This window comes from Pelophylax lessonae, assembly GCF_965119305.1.
Source record: "Pelophylax lessonae genome assembly, chromosome: 6".
NCBI lineage: Eukaryota > Metazoa > Chordata > Amphibia > Anura > Ranidae > Pelophylax > Pelophylax lessonae.
In genome coordinates, this window is record NC_138773.1 from 159520208 (window position 1) to 159537411 (window position 17204).

Below are 17204 nucleotides of genomic sequence, written 5' to 3' on the forward strand. Positions count from 1 at the left end.
GGGCCTAGTGTGGTTGTGTACGTGTGATATACATACACTTTTTTTGGATCATATTTTCTATTCCGCTATTTAATCAAAAACCTTTGGGGATCAGTTAAATTGGGGGATAGTCTGTGTTGGTACGTGTGAGAGAGATCCACCTTTCCAAGTTGTTGGGGTTCATCTCATACTTCTGAAGGTTTGAGGGTGCTGCCTGTTCCATACTCCCCCTACTCCTCATCTAGCCTTTTAGGGGTACAAACAATAGTAATTGGGGCCCAGTGTGGTTGTGTACGTGTGATATACATACACTTTTTTTGGATCATATTTTCTATTCCGCTATTTAATCAAAAACCTTTGGGGATCAGTTAAATTGGGGGATAGTCTGTGTTGGTACGTGTGAGAGAGATCCACCTTTCCAAGTTGTTGGGGTTCATCTCATACTTCTGAAGGTTTGAGGGTGCTGCCTGTTCCATACTCCCCCTACTCCTCATCTAGCCTTTTAGGGGTACAAACAATAGTAATTGGGGCCTAGTGTGGTTGTGTACGTGTGATATACATACACTTTTTTTGGATCATATTTTCTATTCCGCTATTTAATCAAAAACCTTTGGGGATCAGTTAAATTGGGGGATAGTCTGTGTTGGTACGTGTGAGAGAGATCCACCTTTCCAAGTTGTTGGGGTTCATCTCATACTTCTGAAGGTTTGAGGGTGCTGCCTGTTCCATACCCCCCCTACTCCTCATCTAGCCTTTTAGGGGTACAAACAATAGTAATTGGGGCCTAGTGTGGTTGTGTACGTGTGATATACATACACTTTTTTTGGATCATATTTTCTATTCCGCTATTTAATCAAAAACCTTTGGGGATCAGTTAAATTGGGGGATAGTCTGTGTTGGTACGTGTGAGAGAGATCCACCTTTCCAAGTTTTTGGGGTTCATCTCATACTTCTGAAGATTTGAGGGTGCTGCCTGTTCCATACTCCTCCTCCTACTGCTCAACCATCCTTTTAGGGGTACAAACAATAGTAGTTGGGGCCTAGTGTGGTGGTGTACGTGCGAGATACATACACTTTCTTTTTGATCATATTTTCTATTCCGCTATTCAATTAAAACCTTTGGGGATCAATTCAATTGCGAGATAGTCTGTGTCGGTACGTGTGAGATCCACCTTTCCAAGTTGTTGGGGTTCATCTCATACTTCTGAAGATTTGAGGGTGCTGCCTGTTCCATACTCCTGCTCCTACTGCTCAACCATCCTTTTAGGGGTACAAACAATAGTAATTGGGGCCTAGTGTGGTTGTGTACGTGCGAGATACATACACTTTTTTTGATCATATTTCCTATTCCGCTATTCAATAAAAACCTTTGAGGATCAATTGAATTGCGGGATAGTCTGTGTCGGTACGTGTGAGATCCACCTTTCCAAGTTTTTGGGGTTCATCTCATACTTCTGAAGATTTGAGGGTGCTGCCTGTTCCATACTCCTCCTCCTACTCCTCATCCATCCTTTTAGGGGTACAAACAATAGTAATTGGGGCCTAGTGTGGTTGTGTACGTGCGAGATACATACACTTTTTTTGATCATATTTCCTATTCCGCTATTCAATAAAAACCTTTGAGGATCAATTGAATTGCGGGATAGTCTGTGTCGGTACGTGTGAGATCCACCTTTCCAAGTTTTTGGGGTTCATCTCATACTTCTGAAGATTTGAGGGTGCTGTCTGTTCCATACTCCTCCTACTCCTCATCCATCCTTTTAGGGGTAGAAACAATAGTAATTGGGGCCTAGTGTGGTTTTGTACGTGCGAGATACATACACTTTTTTGGATCATATTTCCTATTCCGCTATTCAATAAAAACCTTTCTAGGGCAAGATCTTAAATTACAGAAATATGAGGAGACCGTCAAATAAGGGCCGTGGCCTGGGTCGTGGTGCTGCTGGTAGAGCTCCTGTTGCAAGGAGAGGACGTGGTCGATCTGTGCCAGCTACACGCACAAGTGAAACACCTTCCTCAAGTGTGAGTAGGCGACAGAACCTGCATCAGTATTTGGTAGGGCATCAAACGCCCCTAGAAGTGATGAGGCCAGAACAAGTTGAGGCGATAGTAGATTGGTTTGCTGCTGACAGTGCCTCCAGTTCCTTCACATTGTCTCCCACCCAGTCTACTGCAGAAAGGTCAGAGTTGGCACCTGCAGCCAATGTCCAACCGTCTTTCACCTCACCCCCTTGCAAATCAGGCCAGCAGTCTGAGCCCCAAGCCATACAGCAGTCTCTTATTCTTTTTGAGGACTCTGTCAGCAGGGTTTCCCAGGGCCATCCACCTAGCCCTGCCCCAGAAGTGGAAGAGATTGAGTGCAGCGATGCCCAACCACTTATTTCTCAAGATGAGTACATGCAAGGATCATCGCAGCACGTCTCCGATGATGACGAAACGCAGGTGCCAACTGCTGCGGCGTTCAGCATTGTGGAGACCGACAAGGAGGGCAGGGGTGAAGACTGGGTGGAAGATGATGTGGAGGACGATGAGGTCCTCGACCCCACATGGAATGAACGTCATGCAGGTGACCTGAGTAGTTTGGAGGAAGAGGCGGTGGTCGCACAGAGCCACCAGCACAGCAGAAGAGGGAGCAGGGTGCAGAAGCGGAGCGGCCGTGCCCTAGACACTACGCCCGCTACTGCCCAACGCAGCAAGGGAACGAGCGCACCAAAGTCAGCTCAAAGGAGTTCTCTAGCGTGGAAGTTCTTTAGAAAATGTGCTGATGACAGGACACGAGTGGTTTGCACCCTGTGCAATCAGAGCTTGAAGCGAGGCATAAACCTTCTCAACCTGAGCACAACCTGCATGATCAGGCATCTAAGTGCAAAGCACGAGCTGCAGTGGAGTACACACCTTCAAAACCAAGAAACGTCTCTGGCTCATCCTGCTTCCTCTTCTGCTGCAGTCTCGGCCGCTCCAGCCACATCTGTAGTGATACCGGCACCTGCCACCCCGCAAACAGACGATCTGTCAGCAACACCACCACCTGGGTCACCAACAACCATCTCCACAATGTCCCGTGGAAGCGTTCAGCTTTCCATCTCCCAAACACTTGAGAGGAAGAGGAAGTACCCCCCTACCCACCCGCGATCCCTGGCCCTGAATGCCAGCATTTCAAAATTATTGGCCTTTGAAATGCTGTCATTCCGTCTGGTGGAGACGCACAGTTTTAAAAACCTTATGTCGGTGGCTGTCCCACAGTACGTCGTGCCCAGCCGCCACTACTTTTCCAGGCAAGCCATCCCTTCCCTGCACAACCAAGTGGGGGAAAATATCAGGTGTGCACTGCGCAACGCCATCTGTGCCAAGGTCCACCTAACTACGGATACGTGGACCAGTAAGCACGGTCAGGGGCGTTATATCTCCCTAACGGCACACTGGGTAAATGCAGTGGCGGATGGGCCTGAGGCGGATAGCAATTTGGCGCATGTCCTTCCACCACCGAGGATTGCAGGGCGCTTCAGTTTGCCTCCTGTTCCTAACTCCTCCTACTCCGCTTCCTCATCCTCTACCGCCTCCTCATCCGGACAGCGTAACACCTTCACCACCAACTTCAGCACGGCCAGGGGTAAACGACAGCAGGCAGTTTTACAACTTGCCTGTTTGGGGGACAAACCACACACCGCGCAGGAGTTGTGGAGGAGCATGGAACAGCAGACAAATGAGTGGTTGCTGCCAGCGAGCCTCAAGCCCGGCCTGGTGGTGTGCGATAACGGGCGAAATCTCATAGCAGCTCTGGGCCTAGCCGGTTTGACGCACATCCCTTGCCTGGCGCATGTGCTGAATTTGGTGGTGCAGAGGTTCCTTAAAAACTACCCCGATATGTCAGAGCTGCTGCAGAAAGTGCGGGCCGTTTGTGCGCACTTTCGGCGTTCTCACCCTGCTGCTGCTCGCCTGGCAGCGCTGCAGCGTAACTTCGGCCTTCCCTCTCACCGCCTCATATGTGACGTGCCCACAAGGTGGAACTCCACCTTGCACATGCTGGAAAGACTGTGCGAGCAGCAGCAGGCCATAGTGGAGTTTCAGCTGCAGCACGCACGCGTGAGTCGCTCTGCGGAACAGCACCACTTCACCACCAATAACTGGGCCTCCATGCGAGACCTGTGTGCCTTGTTGCGCTGTTTTGAGTACTCCACCAACATGGCCAGTGGCAATGACGCCGTTCTCAGCTTAACTATCCCACTTCTATGCCTCCTTGAAAAAACAATTCGGGCGATGATGGAAGAGGATGTGGCACAGGATGAGGAGGAGGAGGAGGATGAAGAGGTAACATTTCCAAGGCTTTCAGGGCAGTCATTCGCAAGGGGCTCCGAGGGTGGGTTCCTGCACACGCAAACGCCAGGGACGCAATTGTCCAGCAGGGGCACAGTTCTGGAGGATGAGGAGGATGAGGAGGAGGAGGAGCTGGAGGAGGAGATGGAACCATGTTCACAGCAGGGTGGCACCCAGGCCAGCTCATGGCCATCACTGGTGCGTGGCTGGGGGGATACAGAGGACACGGACGATACACCTCCCACAGAGGACAGCCTTTCGTTGCCTCTGGGCAGCCTGGCACACATGAGCGATTACATGCTGCAGTGTCTCCACAACGACCGCCGAGTTGCCCACATTCTAACTTGTGCTGATTACTGGGTGGCCACGCTGCTGGATCCCCGTTACAAGGACAACGTACCGTCCTTAATTCACTCACTGGAGCGCGATCGCAAGATGCGCGAGTACAAGCGCACGCTGGTAGACGCCATGCTGCTGGCATTCCCATCTGACAGCGGGGCCACAGTGGAAGCACAAGGCAGAGGAGGAGGAGGAGGAGGTCGCCAACGCAACCAGGGCACCGCCAGCACCTCAGAAGGCAGGGTTAGCATGGCCGAAATGTGGAAAAGCTTTGTCAGCACGCCACAACAAACAGCAGCACCAGCAGCTCAGATGGAACGTCTTAGCAGGAGGCAGCATTTTACCAACATGGTGGAGCAGTATGTGTGCACACGCCTACATGTAGTGAATGACGGGTCTGCCCCCTTCAACTTCTGGGTCTCCAAATTGGGCACATGGCCTGAGCTTGCCCTTTACGCCTTGGAGGTGCTGGCGTGCCCTGCAGCCAGTGTATTATCTGAACGGGTATTTAGCACGGCTGGGGGCGTTATAACAGACAAGCGCAGCCGCCTGTCCAGAGACAATGTGGACAAGCTCACGTTCATTAAAATGAACCAGGCATGGATCCCACGGGACTTTTCCGTACCTTATGCAGAATAGCAATGGATACCGACCTTACCCACCCATTGTTCCATTTTTGCTCTTTCTCACTCTTTTGGGGTGTACCCTCATTTAAAATTTTTGAAAAGAAGCAGTGTTGGCTACCTCGTCCTCCTCCTCAGGGCCAGATTAATGTAGGGGCTATTGGAGCTGCAGCTCCAGGCCCCTACCTTTTATATAGGCCCCGGGTTGGCCATATTCACTGTTACCGCTCTTCTGTCACTTGTAAACACAGAAGTCTGGCTTCTATGCTCGCTTCCCCAGGCAGCACCCTCAGAACCTCCCCACACAGCGTGAAGGCCGGACAAGGAGGGACAGTTGGCGATGCATGGATGTGTTTATGGGCTTCAGAGACAGCATCCCATGTTGAATTAGGCATGCATGGCTGCACCCTTCCTCCTCTGGGTGCATGGCAAGGCACGGCCCTTAAGGCCCTTCAAAATCCTCAGCACCAAGCCCATGATGCTGTTAATCCGGCCCTGGTCCTCCTCCACCGCCGCTTCCACCTACACCGCCCATAGGTGTGCGCAGCCTATTGCATTAAGGTGTGCACCCCAAAGTTGAAATACACATGCATGTGTTTGCCAGCAGGGAGAGTAATGTATCGGGGCCATGTACCTGTAGGCAAGGAGAAATAGAGCAGAGCAGGTCCCAGGGAGATCTTTCCCATCTCCTCACTGGCAATGCTATGTGCCCTAGGTGATTAGGGTGTGCCCAGGCACACCCAGCACACCCTGTGCGCACGCCTATGTCACCGCCACATCCACCACCACCTCAACCTCCCTCCTACTCCATATGGGCCTCGTCCTTCAGAGATGAAGAAGAACATTGTTTTATTTTTCTGTTTTTTTTTGTTGTTTTAAGTTATTTCCCTATCCACATTTGTTTGCAGAGCACTTGCCATGCTCTTAATTACATTTTGCTGCCATTTGCAGCACTCTAGCCCTTTCCTTTGGTGTTTTAGAGCCATTTTAGTGCCTTAAAGTTCGGGTCCCCATTGACTTCAATGGGGTTCGGTGTCCGGGAAAAGTTCGGTAAAAGTCCGGGACACGGACCCGGACTTTTTTTTAAAGTTCGGCCGAACCCGTCGAACACGGACATCTAGGTGTCCGCTCAACCCTACTCTTCTTGTTTTGTTAAAAGGATTGTGCCTGTTGAGCCTGTCGTCATTTGCTGGTGCTCGTCCCTCAAAGGATTGCTTTTGGACATCCCAGTGGTCTAGCAATTAACTCTTTCATGTCTGTTAATGAATTATGAAAATGGGTTTTTAACTTACCTGTAAAATACTTCTCTTGGAGTACATCGCAGGACACAGGTTCCTCACTCCAATATTGCCTGCTGACAAAACTGAGGCAATGCTGGGCACGGGAGAGTATGCTAGAGTGTCCAATCACATGTAGGTGGAGCATAATAAACCGGTCCAAAAAGTGAACCTCCTGTGCCCTGCAATGTAAAATTAACTCTCGGTCTACTGGCAGAGTCCAGTGGACCCTGTATGTCGTTTGCGTTGTATTTTTTTTTTTTATGGAATTTATTATTATTTATTAAGTAGGTATGCCTTTTTTACTGCTAATTAGACAGTTATAAATCTGAAAGCATGAATTTTTTGTATTTACACTTTTTCTGTAAATTCAAATTACAGTATAGCATCGTACACTGGAAGGCAGAGCTGCTGATAGAAATTGCGGGGCCCCGTATAGGTTACCTGACATTGTACAGTCTGAACACAGACAGTGTGCATTTGGGGACTGCTCACCTGCACACCTGTCCAATTAGAGCCTGCGGCTGTGTTCTTACAGGTGCTGCATCCCCATAGAATGACAAGTGACTTAAGCCCAAACCCCTCCTTCACACAGCCAGAGTACCTGTGTGAATGAGCCCTTAACTATATTTTTCTAACCTAAAAAACAGATCTCTCCAGTGATGTGGTCACTACTAAGAGGATTCCATCTTCATCTGGTCTTCTCTATAGTTTCCTGGGCTCCAGTCGTTTGGCCAAAATTATTATGTAATTCATGCGCACAAGGGACACACCCTGTATTTACGAGGAATGTCTTGGTACCAATACATGATTGGAATGAAGTAGCACGTTGGATTGAAAGATTCTCTGCAGTATCCTGTTCCACCATTATACTTCAACAGTTAAATGAATTCAATTGAACCTCTATGCTGCCCGAGCCTCTATGGGACTTTCTTATAGAGAAGAAGGTGTTCCCCTATTTAGGTGAATATACAGCAGTAGCTGTGAACACCTCATCCCAGGCAATTGTCATTAGTGTACCGGCCGGTTGTTATTAATGTTTTTATGCTTTGTCTCCTCTTCTGTTTTATGTCACAGTATTACTATTTGATTAGTGTTCATGTTTCTTTTTTGGCACATGCATTTATCTATATTTGCATACAATTTTGCTAAAGGAAGAATACATTTAAAAAAGAAAAAAACATTTGTTTTGTCTCTCTGCCTATTTAAAACCAACTTTATAACCACTTTTCCCATGTTCTGTGTGGGACATTTTTTGGATATATGGGCAGGTTATGTTGGTTTACACTAACATGTAAAGGCACAATAGAGCAATGAGTTTTGCATTAACCCCTTCCACTAAACATTTTTCTATAGGCTGTCTATGGAGCTTGATGGTCTAATCTAACTACAGATGAATTGTACAAGTTCATTGGTGTACTCATTTTGATCGGCGTCTACAAGGGGTAAGAATGAAGAAGTGTCTCATTTTTGGAGCAGAGAACATGGTCACCCAATATTCAACAAATCAATGAGCAGAACTCACTTTCAGAACATTTCCAGAGTTCTGAGATTTGATGATGCTGCTGCTAGACGATAAAACCGGTCTATTGATAATTTGCTGCCCTTTCGAGAATGCTTCAATCTGTAGGTAAAAACTCTTCCTGAAGCATTTGTTCCAGGAGAGTCTATGACAGCAGATGAACAACTAGTAACCTTTTGCGGTTGTTGCACTTTCCAACAATATATTCCATCTAAGCCAGGGAAATATGGCATAAAAATATGGGCAATATGCAATAGCAGAACTTCCTATTCATACGATATGCAGGTGTACACCGGGAAGACCAAGGAAGGGAAGTGAATCAGGAGGAGCGAGTGGTAATGGATTTGGCTCAAAAAATATTACATTCTGGAAGAAACATCACTTGTGATAACTTCTTCATGAGTCTACTCTACTCTTTTTGGTTTTCAGAAAGACTGGATGATTGCATCATGTTGTCCCAAGAAAAACAAAGCTGTTACACTCTTGAGCTCTATGCATTCCCAACCTACTGTTCAAAACTGAGAAGACAAAAAAACAGAGATAATTAATTTATACAATGAGACAAAAGGAGGCATTGATACGTTGGATCAGATAGTTTATACTTACAGAACTAAACAAATGACCAGAAATAACCAATAGTTATATTTTATAACATGTTGGATGTTAATGCTATCAACGCCTACATTATCTGGATATCGCTAAAACCAGGCTGCCAGACTGGAATGCAAGTAAATCGCACAAAAGGAAGGTTTTCCTTACACATCTTGGGAAAGCACTGGCTGAAGTATCTGAGGGGTCTGACGTTCCTCAAACTTATACCTCAGAAAAACCACCAAGAAAGAAAGCACACTGCGGTATCTGCTGTAACCACAAAGACAGGAAAACTGGAACTGGGTGTTGTGTGTGCAAAAAAAATCTATTTCAAGAACATCTGAAAGTGGTGTGTTTGAACTATGCACTTTCCCCAATATATCGGTATCGGCCCCGGAACTGGCCGGTATTGCCAATATTTTGTGACGTCATTCTGCCTTCTTAGGCCACCTCCCTCGCCTTGGACAGCTTCGCCTGGAGTCGGGACTAGTCTTGTCTAGCCATACACCCACCCACAGCAGCCCGGTGCCAGCCAGCCACCCACATCCACAGGCCCTGTACCAGCCAGCCACAGGCACTGTACCAGCAAGCAAGCTAACCACCCACAGGCCCTGTATCAGCCAGCCACCCACAGTCCCTGTACCTGACAGCCACAGGCTCTGTACCAGCCAGCCAGCCACCCACAAGGCCCTGTACCAGCCAGCCACCCACAGCCCCTGTGCTAGACACCCACCTACCACAGGGTGCCAGACAGCCAGCCACCCACCACAGGGTGCCAGCCAGCCAGCCACCACAGGGGGCCAGCAAGCCACCCACCACAGGGCACCAGCCAGCCAACCATCCACCACAGGGTGCCAGCCAGCCATCCACCACAGGGTGCCAGTAAACCAGCCACCCACCACAGGGTTCCAGCAAGCCAGCCATTAAGCATTAAACAAAAATTAACATGTCCAGTACCAGATTTGTGTCAAAAATTGTCTTTATTTTTCAAAACTTTAAATGCACAAAATATCGGACCATATCGGCCGATACCAATACGTTGTGACCAAAATATCGGTATCGGCCTTAAAAAAAAAACATATCGGTCTATCCCTAGTTTGAACTGTGGGCAGTGAAACTTTTTCATCATATTAGTATAGCTTTACTAGCTAACCCATGTCCTACACCTACATATTAAAATGTCATGTTTCTCTCAATTTCTTCATCATTTTTATCGTTATCTGTGAATTTATGTGAAAGATAATATAAGACGAAATACTTTTCACAGTTAGTGTTCAAAATATGGTGAATACATACACTTTACCACCAAATGAGTAAGCATGTCTTAGCATTTCATAGTTATTCAATATTTTACTAGCTTGAATTATAATTAAAATTCGTAATTACCCTGTATCACAAAAAAAATAATTATACTAAAATTTGATGCAACATTTATTCATTATATGTACCAAACTATAGTACAGGGGCTATTGGACCCTGGCGGTGCAGGTGGTACAAAAAAAAAGTGGGTAGACCGAGGGTTAAGAAAGGTAGATTTGCAGATTCCCGGTCACTACCACAATTACAGAGGCAGGCAACTTTTTTTGTAAACAGTTTTTTCAGCTGCTAATGTAGCTGTGAACTTGTTTTAAACCTTTGATTGCCACATCATTACCTTTCTAGAAAAGAGGCAACTAAAAAACGTCATAGACAATTCAAGTGTTAAAAACTTTTTTGTTAAATTGTAACGTGTTATTGGCAATCAAAGAGTTAAAGATCTTCAGGATGTTAAAGATTCAACACACGTTGCTCATAGTATATAGTGTAATTTTTAATACAATAGCATTCAGTTATTTAGGATGACAACTACGCATGCATAACCAAGCTATTTCAGCTTTCAGCATACATAAACATTATTGCAAAATTGCTTTAAAAGCCAGGAAAGTAATCCTACAATAAGAGAAATACCTGATCTCTCTTATATGGCAAGCTCTTAAACCCAATATAGAATCCTAACCTTGGACTTAGGGCATTATTGCAATTTATTCAGTCTAACATAAGGGATATAATAAATTTACATTTGGTACCTGTGCAGTATACAGTCTTAGCAACTGTTGCCATAATGATGCTGGTGAAACCAGTGCCAGCCCCAAGTTCCAGTGCAGTACAACCTCTGAATAGATCTTGCTGGCTGAGAATGTAATCAGCAAGAAGGAAAGCTCCACGCCATATCTAAAAATGAAAGATAACAGTAGCATGTGTTAATAAATTTCTTTATCATTATTAGTTTCATTCCCAATTTGTTGTTTTTTTTGGATATAGTGGATTGGTATAAAACTCTGTCAGGTGTTTTTTTTTAGGTCTGTGAGCCAAATGGGATAATGTGAGCCCATGCACCAAAAAAAGTATCTAACCCACTTATTTTTCCTAACACACTACAACGCAAAGCATGTGATTTACATGTCTGCGTGGTGCAGTAATGGGTCACATTTGTTGTTTTCCTACTGGGTGAGCATTGGGGATCAAATACAAATGAACAAGAGCACCCTCATAAAATGCGCACAATATGTTTTTCCAAAACACAGGCATAGGTGTTAAGCTGGCCTACGGAAACAAACCACATTTAAAGTGAACCTATAACTGAAATGACCTATCTCACTTGCTGCCAGGCTGCTGTTAATTTAAAGGATAGCAATTGCCCTTCAATACCTACCACATTATATTGTCACGTAATTTGTTGAGAACATGACGAACAATATATAGTGAAATGGAGATGGATATTTCATATGGTACCAGTGCAATATGCACATCTCCTGTAATGGGCCCCTTGATATTTTATTGAGAAATACAGCTGGCCCTTTTCTATGCAGTTCAACGACTATGCCCGGGTACATCTTCTCCACACTCTGAAACGCCACCATTTCAGGATGCCTAGATAAAATGGAGTAGAAATTTATGACAATGGACAGTAGGATGGGGGGCACAAAATGCTTACTGATCTAAGACTCATTCATCTTTTAGCATGTTAATTTGTCCCATTATCGTCAATGCACATCTGAGTCACATTCTCAGCCATTACCTGACACACTAGAAACCAGCTCAGAAAGCACACTGGAGACCAGGCATGCCTGAGTTTCCAGTGCATACTAAGCAATACTAGGCAGCTGTCCATCAGATTATCAGTACGCATTGTCTCAATCATCCCTGTACTACTATAGCCCTGTGCCTCCATCTGATTGCCACCATCCAATTGGTCCATCTGATTGCCACCATCCAATTGAATAGTGCGGTTGCTGTGCAAGTCATATGGATATGTGGAGAAGACTGTATTTTTGGCTGGCGAGCCTGTGGAAAGGCCATACACAGGCGGCACAGGGAAAACTATCATTGCCCTTTGCTGGCTGGGCTCCACAAACTTCCCCTATCTATTTCTTGTAGCAGTTTTTTTTTTTTTAAAGTGGCATACCGGTAGTTGTTTTGCTCTTTTAATTTTTCTTTTGCTGGCATCCCTCCATAGGCAATGCCTATTAAAGTGTATGCATAGCCAAAACTTATTTTTAACCTTGAGAGTAAGAAAGGGATAAACCCTCCATTTTTTAATGCCATCTCTGTTCCTGCTGGGTATATGCATCCTCTCTGTGTGTCCTAGTGGCTATTGTTAGAATGATGAATGGAAAACCAAACATTTTAAATGTTCCAGCAGAATATGTGTTGAGGGTAAATTTTCCAAAGCATGAAGAGTACACAGAAAAGGGAAGGAAAAGAACAGGAAGATTAGGAGAATAAATTAAAAGACAAAACGACAAGGCCCAGCCCATGACTGGATATCAGGTTGTTGAAGCTACAGGTATGGCCCACCCCAACATGTACATCCCTGCCAGCCTGGATTTTCTACCTGTGGTTTGGGAAAGCATAGTAGAACCACACTTAATGCTAAGAGGGTTTCTTCCTATTAAAGTGTTACTAAACCCAGGACCCTGCATTCACTATATATGTCCCCCACAGTACACAGAACATGGAAATGCCATTATTTTACTAAAAATAAACTGCTACCTTTTCTCATCAGCAGTATAATGTCTTGTGACGTGATCGGTGTCTTCTTGCGGGAGGAGTTTTCATCCTCCCCTGATCCTTTGTCTGGACAGTGCTGATTGGCCCTGTGCTAATCCCAAGCACTCACCCAAGAAAAAAAAAAAAAACTCTCTAACAATATACACCAAACTGAGCATGTGCTACCTGACTTCAAATGATCTGTTCTATTAAGAGATGGGTTGGAGTCCGTTAAAGAAGGGAAGGATCAGAAAGACAGAATTACACAGCCTTTTTACACAATGCAGAGGATTAAACCCTTAATTCCACAGAGAGAAGAACAATCATGCTTTGCTGCATATACACACTGATTTTACTGTTGTTGATTTAGAAACATAACCACTGCTGAACCGGAAGGATTTGGCCCCTTAATGACCAGGCCATATTTTGCGACTCGGCACTGCGTTATTTTAATGGACAACTGCGCGGACGTGCAACGCTGTACCTAAATAAAATTGATGTCCTTTTTTCCCCACAAATAGAGCTTTCTTTTGGTGGTATTTGATCACCTCTGCGATTTTAATTTTTTGCGCTATAAACAAAAAAAGAGCGACAATTCTGAAAAAAAAATATATATATATATTTTTCACATTCTGCTATATAACATTCCCAAAAAAAAAAATTAAAAATCAAATTGTTTTAACATTTTAGGCCAATTTGTTTTCTGCTACATATTTTTGTTAAAAAAAAAAAAAAAAATCCCAATAAGCGTATTTTGATTGGTTTGCGCAAAATTATCATGTCTACTAACTAGGTGAAAGATTTATGTCATTTTTATTTATTTTTTACTAGTAATGGCGGCAACCTGCGATTTTTTGCGTGACTGCGACATTGCGGCGGACAGATCGGACCCCTGACTGACATTTTTTACACTTTTGGGGGGATCAATGACATTACTACAATAATCAATGCTAAAAATATGCACTGTTACTGTAATAATGACACTGGCAGGGAAGGGGTTAGCACTGTGGGTGATCAAAGGGTTAAACGTGTACCTAGGGGCGTGTTTCTAACTGTGGGGGGGGGCATGGCTTGTGAAATGATCACAGTGACCTTTGTTCCTATATAGAAGGATCACAGGCGCTCTGTGATCATTCCAGGGAGAACGGTCAGCTGTGCTTACAACAGCTGAACGTTCTTCTCTCTCAGCGGGGAACGATCGCGGGTGCCTGGTGGCAATCGGAGCCGCCTGCCCCGTGGAGTACTGGTCTCAAACCACCACTGCACTTCACCTTTACTTCTTGTGTTTTTGAATATTCATTTTCCTGGACTTGCAATAATTCTTGTGTCTATTTATATATAAAACGTTTAAAATGGAGATGCATGACAATTCGTAAATATTGTATTACCACTATTTTTCCAGAAAAATGGTTCAAATTTATATAAATATACATTTTTCTGGCATTTCCCTCTTTCACACCTTAATAATTAGTTAATGTGTACACCTCCATAATGTCAACCCACCTTAGTTTATCAATTCTAAATGTATACCACCAGTCTTCTAGTGCTTTATTTGTTCAACGTGATGGGTGTTTCTTATATTATGGGACTACCAGTTCTATATTTGGGTCATAACATTTGACTTTGACATTTTTATCGTCTGATCTTCTATTTCTTCTGGTTGTCATTCAAACATTTCTCTATATTCCCAAGTAGAATTCCATAATTATCTCTACACAATGACACATACTGTATTTATCGGCGTATAACACGCACTTTTTCCTCCTAAAAATGGAGGAAAAAGCAGCAGTGCGTGTTATACGCCGATATTAAAAAAAAAAGGCCAGGAAGCATCGCTGAGAGCAGAAGGGGCAGGCCGGGCTGAGGAGAAGGAAGGACGAGCTGTCATAAGAGCAGAAGGGGGGGAGGGCTCAGAAGTAGAATCAGTCAGGAGGGAGCAAAGGACTGAAGGCAGCTGTAGAGTCAGCAGCGACAGTAGGTCCACAACGTCAATTGGCAGGTCTGTGCGGGAGAACCGCAGACCAAACAGGAATAAACATAACCACCAATCACGTTTAACTTCCGTAAAACTAAGAGGGGTATATGCTAATGCCAGGAGCCTAGCTAATAAAATGGATGAGTTGGAAATGTTAGTACATGAGGAGGACATAGACCTTGTGGGAATAGCGGAGACTTGGTTCGACCCCTCACATGACTGGCTGGCCAATATCCAAGGGTATTCGGTGTACCAGAAGGACAGGGTAGGAAAAAGAGGGGGAGGGGTATGTCTCTACGTCAAGAACAATGTAAAGGTGATTGAGAGGAGTGACATTACGGAAGGGATGAGTATGGAGTTAGAATCCGTATGGGTTGAACTCCATAGGGAAGGAGAAAAGGGAAAAGTAATTGTGGGGGTTTGCTATAGGCCACCTGAACAAGGGGAGGAGGTAGAGCTGGAATTTTTAGCACTTTTGGGTAAAGTGGCAAAGCTAGGATCAGTCATCATATTGGGGGACTTCAATTATCCCGACATTGACTGGGAAGAGGGGACTACACACACACAGAAGGCCCGTCTATTCATGGAAACCTTACAGGATAACTACATGTCTCATTTGGTGGATTCTCCTACTAGAGAAAATGCAGTCCTGGATCTATTGATCACTAATGACCCAGACCTAATCTCGGAGGTAGGAGTCCAGGACAACCTGGGCTCTAGCGATCACAGGATGATCACATTTATCTTAAATAACAACATAGCAAGGCAAGTGGGGAACATAAGAACCCTTAACTTCAGAAGGGCAAACTTTCCAAAATTGTACTCATTGATGGAAAGGGTTAACTGGGACCAAACCTTGGGATCACTGACCACAGAGGAGAAATGGGAATGCTTTAGGAACATATTAAGCAAAGGCATCTTGCAGTGCATTCCTATGGGAAATAAATTTAAGAGACAAAGCCAAACCTGGCTGGCTAAACCGTAGTGTTAAAAAACTTATTAGGGGTAAAAAATTGGCCTTCAGGAAATATAAATCAGAGGGCACAGTATCGGCTTTCGACCAATACAAGGAGGCAAATAAGAAGTGTAAACACGAAATCAAGATGGCTAAAATAGACTTTGAGAGACAAATAGCGGAGGATAGTAAAAAAACCCAAAGAAATTCTTTAAGTATATCAACAGCAAAAAAACTGGGGCAGAGCATATTGCACACATAATTAACGATGATGGGAGGATGGTTACAGAGGACACTGAAAAAGCAACCGTGCTGAATGCTTTTTTCTCGTCAGTATTTACACAGGAAACGGAGGGGTACACTGACCATGACGGTATGGTTAGTAGTAATACACAGGACTTGCCACTATGGCTAACAGAGGGTGAAATCAGGGAAAGGCTGGACAAACTTAACACAAACAAATCACCAGGCCCGGATGGCATACATCCGAGAGTACTCAAGGAACTCAGTAAGGTTATATCCAGACCACTGTTCCTGATCTTTGCGGACAGTATTAGGACAGGAAATGTACCAGGGGAGTGGAGGAAAGCAAACGTGATTCCGATATTCAAAAAGGGTCAGAGGCATATACCGGGAAATTATAGGCCGGTCAGTCTGACATCAGTAGTATGTAAACTTCTGGAGGGGATGATAAGGGACTATATCGTGGAGTTTGCTAAAGACAACAGCATCATCAGTAGTAACCAGCATGGGTTTACAAATGGGCGTTCTTGTCAAACCAATCTCTTAACATTCTACGAGGAGGTGAGCTGTGAGCTAGATAGGGGCAGACCAGTGGATGTGGTGTACCTAGATTTCGCTAAGGCGTTTGATACAGTTCCCCACAAGCGCTTAATTTATAAAATAAGGTCTGCAGGTATCGACAGCAGGGTTTGCTCTTGGATACGGAACTGGCTAAAAGGGCGTATCCAAAGGGTGGTAATAAACAGCGCATACTCAGACTGGTCGGAGGTAGTAAGCGGGGTCCCCCAAGGCTCAGTCCTAGGACCAACCTTGTTCAATTTATTCATAAACAGCATTGAGGACGGGATCAGTAGCTCGATATCAGTTTTTGCTGATGACACACAATTAGGCAGGGCAATAACCGCACAGCATGAAGCAGAATGACCTGGACAAAATAACGGGAGTGGGCAACGACTTGGCAAATGAGGTTTAAAGTGGAGAAGTGTAAGTGAAAGATTGTATTACTATGCCTTATGATATTTCAGATATATATTTCAGTTTATGCTCATTCTACGATAGACTGTGGCCCCCTTGCACTTACATATTAACGAGCTAAGACGGACAACCATTCATCCACCTTGGTCAGCAGACAGCTATGTTTTGCATTTAGACGACATGTTAAACCACCTGTCCATTCATTCATTTGAACACTTGTCAGTTGGATACTTAGCATTTAGATTACAAGACATGTTGCATAGACAATTGACAATTGCTTACATTAACACAGACAAGCTGAAAACAGACGGACCGACTCTACAACAAAACACCTCATATTGACACAAATGCATAGGGAAACAAAAGCCTTTCATGTACAGTT

The 17204-nt window shown here is 44.7% G+C and overlaps 1 protein-coding gene across 2 annotated transcripts in view; it reads right to left on the reverse strand.

The window, feature by feature from the left end:
* The window catches only part of METTL22 (methyltransferase 22, Kin17 lysine), a 407031-nt gene that overhangs the window by 279486 nt on the left and 110341 nt on the right, over positions 1–17204 (reverse strand). For both annotated transcript variants that reach the window (XM_082261015.1, XM_082261014.1), the window contains exon 4: positions 10712–10856. In XM_082261015.1, coding sequence (XP_082117141.1) covers positions 10712–10856 — 145 coding nt within the window. The remainder of the gene's footprint in view (positions 1–10711; positions 10857–17204) is intronic.